Here is a 20,725-nt window from a genome sequence, read left to right as displayed (position 1 = left end):
ATTCAGATTTTACTCAACTATAAGGAAAAACGATTAACAGTAAGTACAAATAATGGAATCAGTCGTTTACCTCCACATCCTTGATGTTCACTGGCTCTGAAGGGGTGGGGCCTTGGGTTGGGTCAGGGCCATGGGCAGCACTTTCGTGCACTTCCTCTTCCTCCTCCACTTCCTCTTCCACTATGGGTCCGCCCCCGGGGGCGTGGCTTCCCTTGTGATCCTTGTCTTTGTGCCGCTTCTTGCTGCATTTCTTGCGACGGCCATCCTGGGGCAACTTGGAAAGAGACCGGTGGATGTGGTGCGAGGAGTGGCGGTGATCTGCCGGGATCCATAGTGTGAGTTCCATTATCACTTCAAATTTTCACTAAGAAAAGACCCGATAGTTGGCATGTGTGACCGCAAGAATTGGAGCACTCGAATAATGTAAAGAAGTTACATTATTTTCACGTAATGAACACACCCGTTATCATGTACAATATGGCTTACTGCAATACTCAACTGTTTATAATAGACACAAACAGTGCAGTTCATTTTAGGCCGGCCATAACTGGAAAAATAGGTGCTCTGCACTCAGGTATAGTCAACCGCTACAGATGACAGAAATTTCCTTACTCAGCACCTGGTCTCATCAATAGTCGACCGCAGATAATAGACTGTGGCCAAAACAGTGCAGTTCATTTTAGGTGGGCCAGAATGGCACGCTTTAGTCGCTGAACTGGAATAAAAACATCCCTTTGTCGACCACTGCTCTCAGCAATATTCGACCGAGGACAATAATAGATCACAGTCAAAACAGTGCAGTTCATTGCATTAAAGGAAAGCCACGATGACATGCTGCAGTGGCCTGAACTGGAAAAAAAGCCCAGGCCCCTGCTCTCAGCAATATTCGACCGGGGACAATAATAGATCACCAAAAAAAAACAATGTACCGTATTTTCCGCACTATAAGGCGCACCTAAAAGCCTTTATTTTTTTCAAAAGCTGACCATGCACCTTATAATATGTACAGTGCGCCTTATATATGGATCAATATTAAGTCGCAAAGTCTTGCAACTAAGGCAAGCAGCCGCCGACTAGATTTTCCCCCGAAGGCGCAGTAGTCCGCGGTGTATGCTGGATTTATATACACCGGCGTTTCATTTCCTAACCAATGTGTCAATCATCATTTAAATCAGTCACTATTGGCTAAAGTTTTTATGGAGGTAAAGGGGCGGATCCTTTTTATCATTTACAGGCTCGCATAGGCTAAAGGGGCGAAACAAAGCCTGCAATTGGCCGAAAAAAATGAGTGTGAATCACACGTTGGGTTGCACTACGGCATAGAGAAAACATTTTTTACTATTCTGTATTTGTAAATATTTTACTCTCCTGGATTTACTACACTCACATTTGTAAGAAGACCATGGTTACGTATCATTATTGAACGTGACGGCTGCAAGAGAACTTAGGTGAGCTATGCGGCTTTATATTTTCCCGGTATCTTGTTTTAGAACGATCTTGATGTTTCTGTGATGAGTCTATTTTTAAACTAAATTCAATTCAAAGATTCTATGGGTCATATGCACAGTAAAGAACCCCGTTTCCCTGCACAATAAAATTCCTACTTTGCTGTCCACACAGTTGCCAGCAAAAAATAAAATGGAAACTAAGAAATGTTTGTCATTTCTTGAATCCCAAGACTTTAACCTTCCGAAAGATGTTTGGAACGATGCATTTGAGTGATTGGTGACATCGTACGGACACGGTTTCCGTACATGTCTGAGACACGTATTTGCTTCTTTGCAAGCTTTCGGAATGTTAAGGGGGTAATAAGTTTGACTGAACTATCTGACTGTTTTGTCGACGTTCCAATTGTAGCCCCTTATAATCCGGTGAGCCTTGAACTGAAAAACACGCTTTGCCGGCCCCTACACTCAGCAATAGTCGACTGGGGATAATGGATCGTGGCCACAACCTTAAATTTCATTTAACGTAAGCCAAAATGGCACAGCTCCCAACAAAAATGATTTCTGCTGGTTGACGCTTGCAGTAAAAGAATTGGGGATAATGGCTCTCAGCCACTTGGGTGCAGTTTATTTTAGGCAGAAATAACGGCAAAACCAGTGCGCTCTGCATGTAGCCGCTCGCAGCAATATGCAATCAGGGATAATGGATTGTGGCCACACATGTGCAACTCACTTTTTGGCGCACAGAACAGTAAAAAATAAATAAAAAAGTTGCAAAAAACCTGCAATGACGAGAGTGACTTCACTATTCAGCAGTCACCCCATTCCATCTACCCCATGTGTTCTACCCTGAACAGCTTTGCTAAAAGCAAGATAAAAGCAGGCAGGCACAATGGAACATGAAGCATAAGGGCTCTTTGAATTCAGTTCGGTATTGATACCACATACTTATTAGAGAAAATATTTATGTTCCACTTTTTAGGACACCTCAAAATACGTGTTCCCCACCTCCTGCTTTAAATACAGAGGTTCCTGGGTTTTGGCTGTTAAATGGGACCAGAACCACTTGAGTGTTGCACCTTTTTTGGGGGGGCGGCCTTTATCAGAGTGGACTTCCTGATGTGCCGACCAAGACATGATAGACGTGATAGAGATGAGAGTGAGAGAAAAAAAGAAAAGAGAAAAAAAGAGAAAAAGGAAAAGAGAAAAAGAAATTAAAAAAAAGAAAAAAAAAGAGAAAGAGAAAAACAAAGAGAAAGAAAGCGAAAAAGAGAACGAGAACGAGAACAAGAAAAAGAAAGACGGGAGAGAGAGAGAGAGTGAAATAGAGATTGAAAGAGAAACAGAGAGAGGAGAGTGCGATAAAGAGTGAAAAATAGAGAGCGTGAAGGCGAGAGAGCGAGCAAGAGCAAGAGATACAGAGAAAACAAATTCAAACTCAGAATATATCTTATATTAGTGGACTTTTTTGGGGGGCGCACATTGAGTAAAAAAAGCCTTCGTGACTGAGAGCGAGCAACTGAACGAGAGAAAAAGATGCATAGTTAAAGCGGCATGAGGAAAAGAGCGGTGCACAAACTCCCTTCAGCGGGAAGCACCAAGAAAGCAGAGCAGGTGTCTGCTCTCAATACAGTATGAAAGACGCTATGATATGAATTGGCCAATTGTCATTGGAGATCTCAAGTCCAAGGGTGCTGGCCAATCGGTTTAAATCTTGGCTTTCTGAAACGTTCCTCAGTTTTGGTGGAAGCATCATTTTTTTCTCTTTTTTTAAAATTCTTTTTTTTATTTTTTTTTATTCATTTTCTTTCACAGAGGAGTGAACCAGCGATAACAAGCGCAAAGTAGCGAGGGTTCTCTGTATATATTTAGTAAATATAGCATGCAGTTAAAAATATATCTGTAAAGGTAACAGTCTCCAGAAGCATGATTGTATCAGTAAAAACAGTTACCATGCAACCCTAATGATTATGGAGAAATGCTCTCACATTCAATATCCTCTTCATGGTAGTTGTGGTGCTGCTCATCAGGCACAGACGTGGATAGCTTGAGGATGTTGTGAAAGCGCTCAACACCCAAAGCCTTGTTGAGATCTCCATCATCGTCCTCGTCTGATTGCGCCTGTCGGTGCAAAGACGCCGCCTCCGGCTGCAGGGATCATACATAAACAGCCGTGAGCATGTGGCGTTCAATGACGTCTCATTTTTGGAGCGCTCGTTTATCAGACAAATTACAGTAAAGCCTAAAATTCCTCATAAAGAAAATTATTTCAAGCTACATGAATTAACTTAGATCAGGGGTGTCCAAACTTTTGAGAAAGCGGGCTAAATTCGGTAAGCTGAAAATGTGTGAGGGCCGACCGACTATTCATTCGGAAATTCTTTGAAGTCTTTAATAAATTAACCTTCTGTCACAGAAAACCTTATGTTGCTTCACCTTTTTACAGCATTCCTTTCCAGTTAGCTTTTTGTAGTCGGCATGTTAGGTCTGATAGTGCCTCTTGAGATTATATTCTTTGAGAACAGCCAGTCTTGGCAAATCAGGCGGACGCAGTTGTTTAGGAATTTGGTGAAAAAAACCCTCAAATTTCCTGAAAGTGGCATCCCTCACAGTCAACTTACCTTTTTTATTTACAGTCGCCATGTCGGAAATGGGTTGGGATAAAATTCTCAGAGAAAGCCAGGGACAAGGTGGCCAAAGGGCTACTGCCATCATCTGGTGAAATGGTGGATTTTTTTTTCTACAAATGTATTTTATACTGCGGTCAACATTACTGGCGGGCCACATATAATTAATTTTATGCCAGACCGCGGGGCAGTCCATTTTTTATTAATGGCCGTAACTGACTCCTGGGCCAGACTTTGGACATTCCTGACTTAAATCCTTTTTGACGAACACATTTGAAATGTAATTTACAGTTCAGGAAACTACCAGTTTTTCTCCAAAGGAGCTGTACAAAATTTGGAACTTTGTTACACTCTGCGGCCATATCCTGGCTTGTGTCTTTATTGCAGCCTCAGTTTGGACTGTACTTGAAACAGGCCTTTTTTTTTTACTTTCACCATTTTCATGCCACACTAACAAAAAATGCTGTGAGGAGCATAAAGTCACTAAACAGATCTCCTTCCAGCCCCCATTCCTCAAACCTCTTTGCTTAAAGTAAGATAAAGGCAAATATGCGCAGCAGAAAATACAGCATTATGGCTATTTGAACTCAGTTGGGCATTGTTTACACATTTTTAACCCCCTGGATCCATAAGTGGGGTAAAAAAATGACCCCGCAGGTTGTTAATCTTCAGTAGCTTTAAAACAAGTTGAAATATTGTCATATTCAAGAAATCCATCCCATCCCATCCATCAATCTATCTATCTATCATCTTCACCGTTTAGGGTCGCAGGGGTGCTGGAGCCTATCCCAGATATATTCGGGCAGGTGGCAGGGGACACCCTGAACTGGTTGCCAGCCATTTGCAGGGCACACAGAGACAACTCACTTACTCATTCACACCTAAGGACAATTTGCATGTCTTTGGAATGTGAGAGGAACCGGAGTGGCCAGAGGACACCCACGCAAGCAGGGGAAGAACATGCAAACTCCGCACAGGAAGGCTGGTAGCTGGCTTTAAACCCATGACCTTTAGAACTGTGCCGCAGATGTGCTAACCACGAGCTGAAGTGCCTGCCATATTCAAGATATTCCTCATACACATGTTATGACATGATTCCCTTTGTATTTTTCTTTTTTTGTCCCCTAATTTTTGACCCCACCTATGTAAGAGTTTATGTACAAGTAGGTCATGCATCCAAGGGTTAATGGAGAAAATAATTAACTTTCAACTTTTTTAGGACACCTCAAACAATGCACCCTAGCTTTGGGAGTAGAGCCATTTTCCACATGTGAGCTAATAATAATAAAAATTAAAAAAATATACATTCAAAACTGCAAATATGACATTTTATAAAATCATTTTATACGATACCAGATGTTTACATTTTTTTATAAACATATGAAAAGACTGACGGTAGAAGTGTCCTGTGCCATCATTACTTGTCCACTAGATAGAACTGTAGTTAAAGATTTGGAGTATCACGTGACTTGGCTGTCCTCTGGTAAGCAATGGGCCATGTGCTGGATATCATTTCTGTCTTTACCTACCAAAGTAACAAAAATAACTTGAAAATAGGGACAATTGCACACACAAAAAGAAATTAATAAACGATCTGAGATGTGCTCAAAACCCGTGAGCCCAACTTATTATTTCATTTTGATATTTATAATTTTCTATTTATTACATTTTAAATATTATGTTTTGCCAACTTGGGAGCAGCTCTTATTTTGGTGATAAAAAGGTGAATCTGATCACTTTTAATCAGGTGCCGTAGGAAATATCTTTTTTGTTGCTGAATGAAACTGTGAAATATTCTACTTTTTTCTCTTCTATTCTATCCATGTCTATTCTCGTTACATACAATGTTTCACAACATTGATATAAATAACAAAGACAATTCTAATATTTTGTAGTTTATTCTGATCTGTTTTATTCATGTCTATTTTTGTTTCACACAATGTTTCACGTTGTTGATATCAATGACAATAAAATAACTATTTCATTCTTGTTTATTCTACTCATATTTAATCTCGTTCCATACAATTTTTCAAAACATTGATATCAATGATAATAAAGACAATTTTTTGTATTTTATACACGTCTACTCTCGTTGCATACAATGTTTTACAACGTTGATATCAATGACAATAAAGACAATTCTACTCCATTTTAATAAAGCCATACAATATGCTCCTAGGCGGTTTATTTTCTCACTCAATTCCCGGAGTTAGGAGGGAAGTGTGAGGGATTCTTGGCGAGGTGAGACAATTTTTTTCAGCGCTCAAAAACAAAACAAGCAGCGGGTTATCACAAAAACACACGGCCTCACGAGTCATGCAAAAATGTATCGCTTCTCCGGTGAAAGGATCGACAAATACAAATATGCTGATTATTATAAAAATCGATTTAACTTCTTTGTAGCGTTTTCTAACAACTGGGTATGTACACCTTCTTTATGGCCACATTCAAGCACTCTTTAAGCACTATCAAAGCCAATTCCTCCGGCACCTAGAATCTTGGTCTCTTCACCTCTCCTCTCGGGCGATGGCGCCTTACATGAAAGTGCGAACAAACTAATGCCAGCTGCCGTTAATCACGAGGGAAGAAGGAATGCAATGGCAAAGTAAGACCACCAGATCAGGCGTGTCAGTGTCATTTTTAAGCAGCCTTGATTTATTTTTCTCTAATTAATGTGTGGCCTATCAAGTCAGACTGCTGGGAAAAATGGCAAAAATTTCAAGCATTTACAAGAACTTCGCACAAAAAACAAGTTATTTTCAAACCTCGAAAACACAACATTGACTTGCTCAATGCCAGACGTTTCTCTCAAATGGGAAGAGTCATGACAGTCAATTTTTGCCATTTTGACTCATTGTTGAAGGCCTACAGAACATTTTGTTCTTTAGCTATATAGGCATTAGACATATCAACAGAAAGCTTAAACCCTCATTTTTCATTAGCAAAAAAGCATGCTTCTAGGTTTTAGCGTTGTTAAGTAAACAGCAGTTGAACATTTCTTAAAATTACTTATTCCAAACTCTTGAGAAAAATAGCTTTTTGTAAAAAGATCAAGAACTTTAAAAAAACATTTTATTCAATTGAGATACCCCCAATATCTAAAAAAATATGTCCATAAACACAACATCACATTGCTTGCAAAATAACATTTTATTGCAAGAACATTGAACCTATGCTAAACTTTGCAATAATGTTTCAGCGCATGATTTTTCTGGTGAAGTGATCACATGATTTCAGTCACCATCGCGATCGCGTTACCTCTGGCGTGCACTAAACCTGATCAGTCTCTGGCCCGCTGACGACAATGGGATTTCAGTCTGACCAGACTGCTTCTTTATGCCCACTCGCTGCATGGGACCGCCTACACACACTCATTCACTGGAAAGTGGGGGCTGCCACGATGTGTGGAGAAAGATCTGATCATAGCCAATACTGCCATCTGATTGTGATTTATCAAAATAAAATAATTGTCAGAGGCTTTAAAGTTACTGATTAGCAGCACTTTTTGTAAGATTTTTTTTAAAATAATACAAGAAAATATTTTCACGATTTTACACTCAAGCATTTAGGGATTTCAAACCGTCGCAAAAACACTATATCTGATTAAGTATTTTGAAGGGATCGGAAAAAGCTAACCTGGGTCTTTCACAAATCCCTCCCGGCCCTTATTTTTTCCAAAAGAGACACAAGGGACAAAACTATACAACAATCGTGGACATGTATTTTTTTTAGCTCCAGCAATAATCATCTCAGGAATTCTGTTTTTTACTAGCCTATGGAATATACCGCCGAAATGCCAAACTCACCTTGAATGAGTACAAATAGTCCATGAGGGTAATTCACAGGAGCTCAGTTGCGACTTTAAAGTGCTAAATAGCTAAAAACAAAGCAAAAAACAAAATTCTAAAGTGTCTCTCAATCTGCACCACGTTTCTCATTCTAGTCGGTCACATGACTCAAAACTTGAATTTCAGAATTCTCCCCCGCGCAGCTGGCGCTTGGAGTTGTAATAATTAACTCGTCTACAGAAGAGAGCAGCCAATGCAAACAAGAGGCTCTCTTTTTTTCTTTCATTTACCATTAGTGAGTGTCTTTCCTGCTAGTAAGTGTGACACACAGGTCACCACAAAAAAAATCGTGTACAAATATCGGATGACTAATGGTACCGTATTTTTACAGCGGACTATCCTGCATCGTAAATACTCGAGGAAGCATCTAAATAACAGGAGAAAAAAATATATGTGATCACGTATCAGAAACACTCTACAGCTACAGTACCTGTGAAGAATAATAAACTAGAATAAATAAAACCATATAAACAAGGACTTGCAGTAAAATTAGAACAACTTATATCTGTGTAAGATTTTTTTTCCATTTGTGGTGAGAAATAAATTCATTATGAGCTTTCAACGCCTTAATTTTTTTACAGTGCAATTGAAAGCTATTCACGCAAAGTACCTAATGCTGATACTGTTGCGGCACCTGGATATAGCGAGTATCTGTATTTACACACACACACAAATATATATGTATACAAATATATATGTATACAAATAAATGATATACATCTACATCCGTGAAAAAAATAAGTATTTGAACACCTCAAGTCATGTTTGTTTGTATAGCCCTTATTCACAAGGAGTCTCAAAGGGCTGCACAGAACACAGATTATTGCAAACTACAGACTATTATTACCCTGCTATTCTGCTATTTCTACCACTTAGAAATAATGGAGGGGGCTGAAATTTTCATTGTAAGTGCATGTCCACTGTGACAGTGATACACTAAAAAGGAAAATCCAGGGATCACAATGAATGATTTTTAACGATATTTGTGTGATATAGTTGCAAACAAGTATTTGAGCACCTGAGAAAATGAATGTTAATATATGGTGCAGGAGCCTTTTGTTTGCTATTACAGAGGTCAAACATTTCCTATAGTCTTTCACCAGGTTTGCACACACTACAGGAAGGATCCCGGCCGACCTCCCACACAGATCTTCTCTAAATCAGTGAGGTTTCTGGGCTGTCACTGAGAAACACAGAGTTTGAGCTCCCTCCAAAGATTTTTCATTGGCTTCAGGTCTGGAGACTGGCTGGGCCATGCTAGAACCTTGATATGCTTCTCACGGAGCCACTCCTTGGTTTTCTAGGCTGTGTGGTTCGGGTCGTTGTCATGTTGGAAGACACAGCCACGACCCATCTTCAATGCGCAGACTGAGGGGAAGGAGGTTGTTCCCAAAAATCTCACAATACACGGCCCCAGTCATCCTCTCTTTAATGCAGTGTACTCGTCCTGTCCCATGTGCAGAAAAATACCCCCAAAGCATGAAGCTACCAACCCCATGCTTTCAGAGTAGGTATAGTGTTCTTCGGATTGTACTTTTCATTCTTCTTCTTCCGAACAAACTTAGCATTATTATGAACAGAAACTTCTATTTTGGTCTCATTTGACCACAAAACTTTCTCCCGTGACACCTGTGTACCATCCAAATGGTCATACGCAAACTTAGGATGAGCCTTGACATGTGCTGGTTTAAGCAAGGGAACCTTTCTTGCCATGTATGATTTCAAAACATGAAGTCCTAGTGTATTACCTACAGTAACTTTGGTCCCAGCTATTTACAGGTAGTTGACCAACTCCTGTTGTGTAGTTGCGGGCTGATTCCTCACCTCTCTTAGAATCATTGAAACCCCACGAGGTGGTATCTTGCATGGGCTCCACTCCAATTGAGATTGACAGTCATGTTTAGCTTCTTCCATTTTCTAATGATTGCTCCAACACTGGACCTTTTTTCACCAAGCTGTTTGGCAATTGCTCCGTAGCCCTTTCCAGCCTCATGGAGGTGTACAATTTTGTCTCTGGTGTCTTTGGACAGCTCTTTGGTCTTTGCCATGTTATAAGTTAAGGGCTTACTGATTGTGTGGGGTGGACAAGTGTCTTAATGCAGCCAACGATAGGTGTATCTGATTCCGGATGATACATGGATTGAAGATGGACTTCTAATGGGCGGACTAACAGGTCTTTCAGGGTCAGAATTCTCGATGATACACAGGTGTTTAAATACTTATTTGCAGCTGCATCACACAAATTAATCGTTAAAATGCATGCATTGTGATTTCTCAATGTTTCTTTTTAGTTTATCTCTCTCATATTGGACATGCCCCTACGATGAAGATTTCAGACCCCTCCCAGTGTTCTTGTTTGCCCGCGTCCCTGCGTTCTAGACGCATTATTTTTGCTGGGGACGCATCGTGTCGAATCAACGTGCGTCCCCGGGATGCAACTTTTTTGGCACGAAATTGTCACTACCATTTTTCAACAAAGATTTACCGCACTCCAAACTTTTTGTTTGACTACTTGTCAAGATTGCTCTGCAAATGACATCACCGAGGACCGATCCAACCCCACAGCAGCAGTCGCTCTTCCCTAGCGGTTCGAGTTTTCGTCTGCACACCGATCTCCAGTTCGAGTTGTGTAGTGAAAGTCCGTTTCTTTTTAGAGAACCGGCTTTTTCGGCTAAACTCATTAAAGAGTGCCGGCTCTCAAACGGCTCACTTGCTTTCATGCATTATATTACGAATGATGATGTTGTATAAGGAAGTAAAGAAAAAAAGGAAGTATAAAAGGACAAAATGAAAAAAGACAGGTTTGTGGTGATCCCTTTTAATCAGTATATTACCAACAATAATTTAATGCAGAAAATGAATTAATAATTTGAATAAGAAAATGTATTATTCTATTTAATTATATTTGCATATATTTTTTCGTTCTACAGTGAACGGCCAAGCGACTTCATTTTTGAACGTTTTTTTACAATAAACCTCATGTCGAGCAACTCAGTGTCTCACAACAAAATGTTCATTAACAATATATATGATATAAGGAAACACATGTACAATATAACATGTTAAACTACATGAATAAACATGTTTGAAAAAAAAAAGTTTTTTGTATTTTGTAAGGGAAAATACGACTGTTTGTAAGGGCATGGAGCAAACTAAATTTTGGGGACCCATAGATCTCTGTTGGGACCCATACATTTTTGAGCATGCGAGTCCCCGGGACCCATCACTCTTCAGAGGTAAAATGAACACTGCCCTCCATGATTTTTAAGTAAGGGAAAATAGCAAAATAGCAGAATGTTCAAAATACTTATTTTCTTCACTGTATATATACAGTATACACACACAAACTATATATATATATATATATATATATATATATATATATACTGCACAATAAAAGCTATTAATCCAAAAGAGCTAAAAATAAGTCGCACAGTCATGGCATTAACCACAATTATCATAAAAAATATTTACCTTGTGACCTTCTGGGGATTTTTGTTGTTGCTGCTTAATGTAATTACACTTCTCCTTTCACTATTGTTAGAATGCACTCTGCTTTTTTGTTCATTAACATTGCAGTATTATTATAACTAGTCTCTAAGTACTACTGGTACATATCTACGTACTTAATATGTTCTGCCTATTTAATCTATTTTTTAAACAATTTATCACATGTTTACCCTGGAGTGCCATGTCTAATCTTGTTGCATACTATATTTTCCGGACTATAAATTGCACCAGCCAGAAAATATAAAATTAAGAAGGAAAAAAACAGACAGATGTCTCATCTGGAGTATAAGTTGTATTTTGGGGGGAAATTTGATAATACCCAACTCCAAAAACACACATTTTATCTTGAAAGGTAATTTAAAATAAAACAGAAAAACAAGCTGAATACTAACGTTACATTATTGACATGCCTGGTCGCTTCAGTAACGACGTAACATATTTAGTTATCCAGATAACTCTTGCATAAATAACATGCTTAAAAACTATCCGTTTCACTCCAAATCACTAAATCCAATGGAATTTTCATCCTCTCCACTGTCATAGTTAACAATTCGACGGCTTAGGTCTTACACTTCTACATTTCTTAGGTCAGACTCATGGTCACCTCCGCTTTTTGCTTTTCAGCTGCATGTTTCACTCTTTGCAGCTTGTAATCCGCAGAAAATGATTTTTTTGAGCCATCTTGGTTTAGACTTTTTTATTAATTAGAAAACCCTTTTGAGCTATTTAAAAATAATGATTTTGGCGACATGAAAATGAAGATAATTCAATTTAATTTAACTAGCAACATCAGTATCCTCAACTCAAGTTTGCTAACTAAAAAGACTTTCCATATTCATGTTATTTTTCCCGCAGGTAACAAATACTTCAGATTGCCACAAGAAAAGGGGAAACCAAAGCAGACGTTCCTTACAGTACTCCCAGCAAAGACGTTCTTGAGACTTAGGTCACAGTCTATTTGTTGGAACACAGATGCAATAAACAATATCCTGTCTCTTGCCGTATATAATAAAAGTGGGCAAAAGGTCAGACAGAAATGGTTACAGTAAGATTCCTTGGATGCCGTAATCCTAAATTACCATTCCTGGTATACGCATTAGAAGAAATGTTCCCCTTGAAATGTTTGTATGATACAGTATGTCCTGCTATCTTTAATCCCCCCTGTGGAGGTCCTCTGCATGCAATGAAGGAATGCTGCTTGCTTTGGCCCAATGCCAGCAGTGGAATTATCTCAAACCCCATTCAATTGCAGAGTGTGTACAGTAAACCATTGCTGTATCGCGGTTTACTTATCGCAATTTCGGGACTTTGCGGATTTTCATTATGCATTATGTTGTGTATTCTGATTGACTAAATCATTGATTCGCAACTGGTCTGACTTGAGGACCCACCATAACAGCCTAATAACAACGGTGCGACCCTAATAGAGACAAAAAAAACCCACTTCAAATGAAAGGATTAGAGCAGAAATAGTAGAATATATTCACAGTTTTATTTTTTTCAAAAAGCAAAATGACCACAAATGGTAATTAGACTATATCCATAGCACTTTACCGGTCACTGAGGATCTCCAAAGGACCTTTAAAATACACTTCACCGGTTCCTTCTCTCTCACGCACACACGCATATACACACACATATACACACACACACTAATAGCGGAGTCAGCCATGAAAGGCATATACCTGCATATCGGGGGCATTGGGGTTCAGTGTCTTGCCCAAAGACACTCCCACACTAAACTCAGAGAAGCCGGGCATCTGAACTGCAACCTTTTGGTTTCAAGCCAAGTGCTTGAGCTACTGCCACCCAATAAAACCAAAACGACTTCAAGTAATAAATATACTGGTATATAAGCCTAAAATAAACTGACCCCCTAAAACTGCTCTAGAAAGAAAATAGCCAGAAACTGAAAGACAATCAAAATATGAATAAAGCGTTTACATCAACAACAGTAATTATTCAATTATATAGATCAGTGTTTTGTGCACACGAGTCCACAGTAATTGTCGTCCTGTGTTGTGGGAAATTATCCAATTTGTGTGCCTGTGCCGCGTAGCAAAAGCTATCTTTAATTTGGATTTACTTTTACCGGAGATGCAACGGTACCGACTGGTGGTGCCTGTTGGATTTGTTTCCAAGAAAGAAATATGCCGTGGCTCAAAAAAGTTTGAAAAACACTGATGTAGAAAATAAAAATGAATACTGGTAAAAAGCTAAAACTTTAACATTTTTATACTAATATTGTACCTTACAGCAACATTTTGACACTTGTACACCATTTTGATATTGCACCAAGATTTCTTTCTTTGAATCAATCTTTATTTTCAGGGTTTTTCAACTTTTCTTCCCCCTTAACTCTTTTGGGACTTATGGGAAGAAATAAATAAAAACAACTAAATAACAATAAATCGATATGTGACATGGACCATATCACCAGGTAGAAGTTATTGAGCACGGCATTACAGCCATCTACTCTTAAGGAGAATAAACCGATTTGGTTATTGACCCTTTGCACGTGACGTCACGTTGCCTTCCCCAGCAGAATTACATCCATGCTGGATGGCAGAAAAGCCCCAGCTGTCAACACTTGACTTACGATTTGAGTTGAAACAAATATCAATAACGACGACAGAATAATATAACCAACACTTTTTCCAATGGTGATTTATTGCTGTGGAAGTTTGTAAGCCAGATTTAGAATTGTATCTTTTTTTGGTGACGACAGAAGACGGCAATGTTTATCTGCAAATAGACCAAAAGGACTCGAGTTGTGCCAAAGCGCAACACCAGCAGCTCTAAAGTTTTCCAGGATTTCCAGCGAATAGTTTTTTCAAAGTACGTCTAATGTATTTCCAAGAAATTTTATGTTAAGTAGGTACGAGTCACTTTAAAGACACTAAAAATAATACGTTAGCTAGTTAGCACTAGCTAATGTAATGTATTATTTTTATTTCCAAGAAATTTTATGTTAAGTAGGTTAGAGTTACTTTAAAGACACTAACAAAATAATACGTTAGCTAGTGCTAACTAGCTTTGTTAGCGTCTTACCGTTGCCATTACTTACTACTTTTGTGATTAGCCAGGAACAATCTTCCAAACATCATATGTACTGAAAACTGTTATGTGCTCTACCATAAAGCTTTTACACCTAAATGAACTGCCAAATTATCAATGGATAAAATGAGAGACAAACGTTCGGAAGAGAAACGTCATTTCTCCAAAATAAATATTTTCAACATGCTCAGAAGAGATTTCTATACAAGGTGCAAGTGCCCCCTGCTTTACTGTTCGATTACATTCCCCCAAAATTTAGATACAAAGGTCATTTTAGTAGCGTTGGGGCGAGGGGAACGCCGTGATGCATTTGTCGTCAAAACAAAACACAGTCACGCGGAATAGCTACAAAGAACTGGTGAGCTTCCAGAATTTTTCAAGGTTTTAGATCAGCACTGGTACTCCATTTACAATATAGTGAAACAGATTGTGTGGACTGAAGTCCGGTAGAATAGGCGATTTGTTTAGATGTGTGAATATGTCAGGAGGACAGCATCGCTCTCTAACTAACATTGCTAATGTTATCCTCCGTTTCTCTAAATAGCACTTTTTGCTATTTCCGACAAGGTGAGCCACCTCATCTGACAGCTGCACAATATTCATTTGACTAGTCATTGCCAATGGGGTTGATTAGTATACAGTAGCTGTTTTTGTTGTTGTTGTTGTGTAACGTTTAATGCCCTTGTTCACCGTTTACTTCCGCCAACTGCTGTCTAGCATGGTGTCGTCACGTGGTTAGGTGACGAGTGTGCAGAGGGTCAATACATTGAAGTCAAATTATCATAAAATGAAGAAACTGACATCTTGAAGGATGACATAAAAGATGACACAAAATTAACTTCTCTGAATTAACGAATACAGATGTAAAACAAAGCCGTAATAATATTCGACATTACAGAAGTTATAGGTCAAAAAAGAAAAACGTTTATAAAGTAAGGTACTTTTATTTCTTAAACAAATAATTAAGCCTGTAAATTGTGTTTGTTCTTTGGTTTCAATATAATCATTAATAATTCAATTTATTTGGTCCCCTTCAGGAAATTCAATTTCACCAACTGTACCGGGGTTTAACAGTCAGTGTTGTCACAGCAAAGCGTGCACCAAATGACCCATTCAAAGCACATGGTACTCCCAGGCGGCCTCTCATCTGAGTACTAACCAGGCCCGACCATTACCCTTTTGAGATCAAGCATTTTCATGGTGGTATGGCCGTAAAGAGGTCCATATATATATATATATATATATATATATATATATATATATATATATATATAAATAATATAATTTGGAAATAAAATATTTTTCAGCATGCAAGCTGATTAAAAAGTGACCAAATCAAAGTGATCTACCACCACAAAAAAGGTAGAATCATGATCAGTCTAGCATTAAAAAGCATCCTAATAAGTGAAATTGAAGCATCACAACAGTTCAAAATGTACACTGAAATAAATCACAACCATTTTATACAAATACAAATATCTCATACAATGGTATAGACCCTGACTCAATTCAAGAGTCTTTTTTTTTAATTGCCAATCTTTTTGTCCGATGATGCAAAAAATAAAAAATCTCTACTATTGAATGCAGTGCGATTAACCGGAAAAGATTAAATACACTGGATTCAAACTAGGCAAATACTTACATTTGTGGTGAATATTCAAAATTCCAACATATTCCAAAATATTAATTTAATTTGCAGTGTTTTTTCGTTATTTATTTGATATAACATACATTTGACAATATATAAATGAAAAATAAATATTAAAATTAATTTGACTCTTAATCATCAAATACTTATGACAATAAGCAAAAAATTTAAAACATTGTAAAAAAAAAATACACCCTTAATCGACAACATTTGGAATTCTCCAATTTGCAATTACTGCTAAGCAACATTGATGTGTATGCTGAAATGCTGCATTTGCAACGTGTCTTAAAAAATACAATGCATTTTATACTTTACCACGATCCATGAAGTACTACCTCAGTGATCCAACAGTAGATTGCGATCTACATAATGACCACCCCTGTATTTTATAGTATTTTATAAAAACATAAAAGGTTGCTACTTAGAAGGTTTTGACTATTGCAGTACCCGAGAAAAACGAAGCGTTAACTGTAAATGTAAATGGTCTGCATTTATATAGCGCTTTCAAGTCAATCAAGACCTCCCAAAGTGCCTTGCAATGTGATTCACACTTTTCCCTTTTACACACTAACTAACCGATAGCAGCTTGGAGGGAACCAGCTGTTGATTGTTTAAAATAAAATTACTAGATTACACAGTTACTGAAAAAAAAACAGCCGTTATGTAATTTTTAATGATTGGTGCAACTGTATTGGTGTATTGGTTTGCTGACCTGCTTGGTAGCTCTGTGGATGCTCATGGCAAAACTTGGCCGATAAACTCTGGCAGAATCTGTTGGGCTGATGGGTTGGGTACTGTGGTTAGCCTTTCTCTTTCTCACTGGGACTCAAACAACTTTTGGGAGGCATAACCTGCAGGCACAGACAGAGACAGGAAGTGAGCTCTATGTAAAATGTGGCGAAAAAAACTGGGGAAGCATTGTGAGCTTGTCACAAATACTAAAAGCAAAATTTAAAAAAAAGTATCAAATATATCTTACATGTCAATATGAACTGACAACAGACATCTCCATGGCAAAATTCAAGCACTTTTCAAGAACTTGTGAGGCCATTTTTTAATAGTTTTTCCAGTACCTTTAAAGGGAGAAATCAGACGCAGAACAAAAGAACATTTTGAAATGCACTCGTGTAATCACAGTTTGTTGAATTTGATGAGTAAAATAGAGTCGTCATCTAGCTGCCAGCAGAAACCATTTTGGGCTGTTCCTATCTATGATCTTTTTGTGTCAATGGGCTACTATAAACTGACATGAATTCTGCCGTTCTGCTTCAGCAATGCATGTGCAGCTTCAATACGTCACACTTATTTACAAACACGGAAAGGGATCCATGGGTATTGAGTAATAATTGACTTCAATACCCAAGACAAAAAAAGAAAGTACTAGATGTATGAAAAGAGGAAAAAAAAAAAAAAAAGACCAAAATCTGGACTGATATTGATAGCTCCAAAGCAAAGTGCATTCAATCTTTTAATCTTAGAGACTGCAGATCTTTTGCTTTCCCTTTTTTCATTTATATTTTTTGCCCGTTTTTCAGAGGATCTGTGGTCACAGTTCTAAGGTCATAGGATCAAACCTTCCTGTGTAGAGTTTGCATTTCTCCCCGTGCTTGTGTGGGTTTACTCCAGGCACTCCGGTTTTGTACGACATTCCAAAAACATGCATGTCAGGTTGATTGGCCGGTCCAAATTGTCCCCAGGTGTGAATGAGCGAGTGAGTTGTCTGTCTCTGTGTGCCCTGCGACTGGCTGGCAACAATTTCAGGGCGTCCCCTGCCCACTGCCCGCAGACGGCTGGGAAGGGCTCCAGCCCCCCCGCGACCCTACTGAGGATAAGCGGAGCAGATAATGGATGGATGGTTGGTGTTTTTCAGGGATCCCCAGCAAAACATATAATACTACTAATTTCTAAATAATTTGGTGCATAATGTTTTCCTATATTTAATAATACAGTATTAAATATAAAAAAATCCGAGATGTTTAAGAGCAGAAAGCGCCATCTCCACTTAGTGAGCTGAGCCAAAAGAGCCTGTTTTCTAAATAGAGGTGTCCTCTTGAGTGCTACAGGGTGTGGTGACGCTTTACATGGCAACGGCATAGTGACTCACCACCAGAGTAGGTGTGTCTGAGTCATTTTCACGCACTTTTTAAAAATATTTCTTCATTTGTTGTGTGGCAATGGCAACGATTTTAAGCATTTTCAAGCACTTCACCCATAATTCAAGCATTTTCCTGACTTTGAAAAAACAACCATATAATTTAAGCATTTGTTTGAAGCACCTGTGTGAACCATGCATCTTAAAGTGACAGTGTGTAATATTTTCAGTCATTGTGGCTTGGAATGGACCTGAAGCGTGTGCATTCTAAAAAGACACGCTGTTGAGACTCGATTGATAGCAGGTTGTAAAATTCGAAAGCCTATTTCTTTATTTCCTTGCGTGACTAAGGATGAATTTAGGCCTGAGACAGGCCATGAAAACTGATGTCAATTCTTGCGAGTGACAAAAAAAGACAGAGCTTGATACCCCCGGAGTGGCTGTGAAGAGCAAATAGCTGCAGTTAGTGAGGGGCTAACTTGAGCGGCAAGCGTGAGAAGCTACTATGGAGGCCAGTAAAAGATTGAATTTGGCAAGCGTAGAGACCCTGCGACATGGTACTCAGCGATGTTCCGCTGTGGAGAGACGCTAAAGGACGAACCAGGAGCAGTTAAGAATGACAATAGCGGCTAGTGGCAAGACATTGCACACAGTCAAGTGGCAAACATGAGTGGCTAGAGAATGAAACAGGTGGGAAACAAAAGTTAAAGATGCCTAAATCATGGGATTTGCCAACCATACATGCAGGTTTTAGCTGCAGAAGGCAAGTTAAACTGAAGGAAGACCCAGGAGCAGCTAAGAACGACGATAGCAGCAAAATATAGACTGCAGCCAAGTGGTGAAAATGAGTGGCTAGAAAAAGAAACTGTAGGAAAAAGTCAAAGATGCCTAAATCATGGGATTTGGCAACCTTACATGCAGGCCACAGCTGTGTTAAATGAGTTAAACTGAAGGAACAACCAGGAGAAGTTAAAAGGACAAAAGCAGACAGAAGCGAAACATAGCCTGTACCTAAGTGGTGCACATGAGAGGCTAGAAAAGGAAACTAGGAAAAAGTTGAAGATGCCTAAATCATGGGATTTGGCAACCTTAAAAGCAGGTGACAGGTGTGTAAGGCAAGTTAAACTGAAGGATGAAGCATGAACAGCTGACTAGCGAGCCATAGCCTGCAGCTAAGTGGCTTTAAAAAAAACAGTGGGGGAAAAAGGAAAAAAATGCACATAACTTTGAACTTAGCAACGTTCAGCTGTGGAAGGAGAGTGACACTGAAGGACAAAGCAGGAGCAGCTAACAATAACAATTGCAGGTTGCGACAAACCACTGCCTGTAGCCAAGTGGCTAAGATGAGTGGCTAGAGAGGAAAATAGAGGGAAAAAAGTCAAAGATACCTACATCAGGGGACTCGGCAACCCTACATGCAGGCCTAAGTTAAAGAGGGAAAGTTAAACTGAAGGATCAAGCAGGAGCAGCTCACAATTACGATAGCAGCTAGCGGCAAGCGATAGCATGCAGCAAAGTGGTGAACATGAATGGCTAGAGAAGTAAACAGTGGGGGGAAAGATAAAGATGCCTAAATCATGGGATTTGGAAACCTTGTATGCAGGCCTCAGTTGTATAAGGGAAGTTAAACTGAATGATGAGGCATGAACAGCTAACAAGCGAGCCATAATCTGTGACTGATTGGCTAAGGTTAGTGGCTGGAGAAGGAAACAGGGTGAACAAAACATAAAACATTCCTGTATCATTGAACTCAGTGACGTTCAGCCGTGGAAAGAGTGACGGTGAAAGACGAAGCAGGAACTGCCAAGAATGACATTTGCAGGTAGTGGCGAACCATTGCTTGAAGCCAAGTGGCTAACATGAGTCGCTAGAGAAAGAAACAGTGGGGGAAAACATGGAAGGCACCTGAATAAATTCAGCTTCTTCAAGTTGGGTACTATTTTTCTACATTTTTCCACCTACAAAGCTTTAAAAACATTCTGTTTACAAGATAGAACCTGTGTTTTCTTAAAATTCTAACCAATACTCTTGTTTAAATGAATTCAGTAATTTAAACCACTATATTAAAATACAGGTAGTTTTTACAGAGTTTGGAAAACATCTCCACTTCAGCCGATAATGTGTAACTTGCCAGCTGACCTTTTGTCCCCTATAACCGTACATAATTACAGTCTGCAACCGTGCAGTGAAAGCATCGCCGTTTTTTTTATTACAGTAGACCTGAAAAAGCCTCATTGTCAGCGAAAAATTGTCAGAAGAATTGTTTTGTTTTGGAAATAAAATGGTGAGGTATATAGAATCCTCCTGTGCATGACATGTAGTTATTTAAAGGTGACGGTAAATTGCAAAAAAGTAATAAAGTATTTTCATAAAATTAAAAAATATATATGCCACATTAGATGATCTAACATTGTTTTCTATATTATTTTAATAAAATCAAGTAACAAAACACTAGAAAAATAATGGTCTGTGTTTGGTAGATTGAAAATAATAATAAT

General features: G+C 38.7%; 1 protein-coding gene across 6 annotated transcripts in view; it reads right to left on the bottom strand.

Moving 5' to 3' along the window:
* The window catches only part of slc4a2b (solute carrier family 4 member 2b), a 98,644-nt gene that overhangs the window by 52,096 nt on the left and 25,823 nt on the right, over positions 1-20,725 (bottom strand). For 4 of the 6 annotated variants that reach the window (XM_088322741.1, XM_088322743.1, XM_088322745.1 and 1 more), the window contains 3 exons: positions 16,848-16,986; positions 3,434-3,593; positions 71-318 (listed from right to left, as the gene is read on the bottom strand). In XM_088322741.1, coding sequence (XP_088178867.1) covers positions 71-318; positions 3,434-3,593; positions 16,848-16,874 — 435 coding nt within the window. In that variant the 5' untranslated portion in view covers positions 16,875-16,986. Of the gene's footprint in view, positions 1-70; positions 319-3,433; positions 3,594-7,878; positions 8,051-16,847; positions 16,987-17,114; positions 17,209-20,725 lie in introns of those variants that run through there. The other 2 variants (XM_088322744.1, XM_088322746.1) reach the window with 2 other exon arrangements.

Source organism: Urocampus carinirostris, chromosome 18 (genome assembly GCF_059441175.1).
Source record: "Urocampus carinirostris isolate Australia breed hairy pipefish chromosome 18, RoL_Ucar_1.0, whole genome shotgun sequence".
NCBI classification, from domain to species: domain Eukaryota; kingdom Metazoa; phylum Chordata; class Actinopteri; order Syngnathiformes; family Syngnathidae; genus Urocampus; species Urocampus carinirostris.
This window is presented reverse-complemented; position numbering and strand designations above follow the sequence as displayed.